Below are 427 nucleotides of genomic sequence, written 5' to 3'. Positions count from 1 at the left end.
TGAGTTTCTACCTTCAACTTGAGGTGGTTTTGGGGTCCCACCTCCACCTCAAGGTGGTTTTTGGGTTCTACCTTCAACCCGAGGTGGTTTTGGGGTCCCACCTCGAGCTCGGGGTGCCCAGGGGGTGCCCAGGGGGTGCCCAGGGGGTGACCAGGGGGTGACCAGGGGTGTCCTGTCCCCCCAGAACATCAGCATGTCGGTGGAGGGCGACTACACCTACCTGAGGATCAACTTCTACTGCCCGGGCAGCGCCCTGGGCCGCAACGAGGGCAACATCTTCCCCAACCCAGAGGCCACCTTCGTCAAGGAGATGTGAGACGGGGACCTCGGGGGCCGTGGGGACCTCCAGGGGGCCGTGGGGACCTCCAGGGGGCTGTGGGGACCTCCAGGGGGCTGTGGGGGCCTCCAGGGGGCCGTGGGGCGCTCC

The 427-nt window shown here is 66.5% G+C and overlaps 1 protein-coding gene across 1 annotated transcript in view; it reads left to right on the top strand.

Annotated features, from left to right (window-relative positions):
* Positions 1–184: 184 nt before the first annotated feature.
* The window catches only part of SUPT16H (suppressor of Ty 16 homolog (S. cerevisiae)), a gene marked incomplete at both ends in the record, with an annotated part of 4,575 nt that continues 4,332 nt past the window's right edge, over positions 185–427 (top strand). The window contains one exon of the mRNA XM_008937441.1: positions 185–312. Within this exon, the coding sequence (XP_008935689.1) occupies positions 185–312 (128 nt within the window). The remainder of the gene's footprint in view (positions 313–427) is intronic.

The sequence above is a fragment of the Merops nubicus genome, unplaced genomic scaffold (assembly GCF_000691845.1).
Source record: "Merops nubicus isolate BGI_N331 unplaced genomic scaffold, ASM69184v1 scaffold11343, whole genome shotgun sequence".
In the NCBI taxonomy this organism is placed as follows: domain Eukaryota; kingdom Metazoa; phylum Chordata; class Aves; order Coraciiformes; family Meropidae; genus Merops; species Merops nubicus.
The sequence above is the reverse complement of the archived record's forward strand: the minus strand, read 5'-3'. Positions and strand labels throughout refer to the sequence as shown.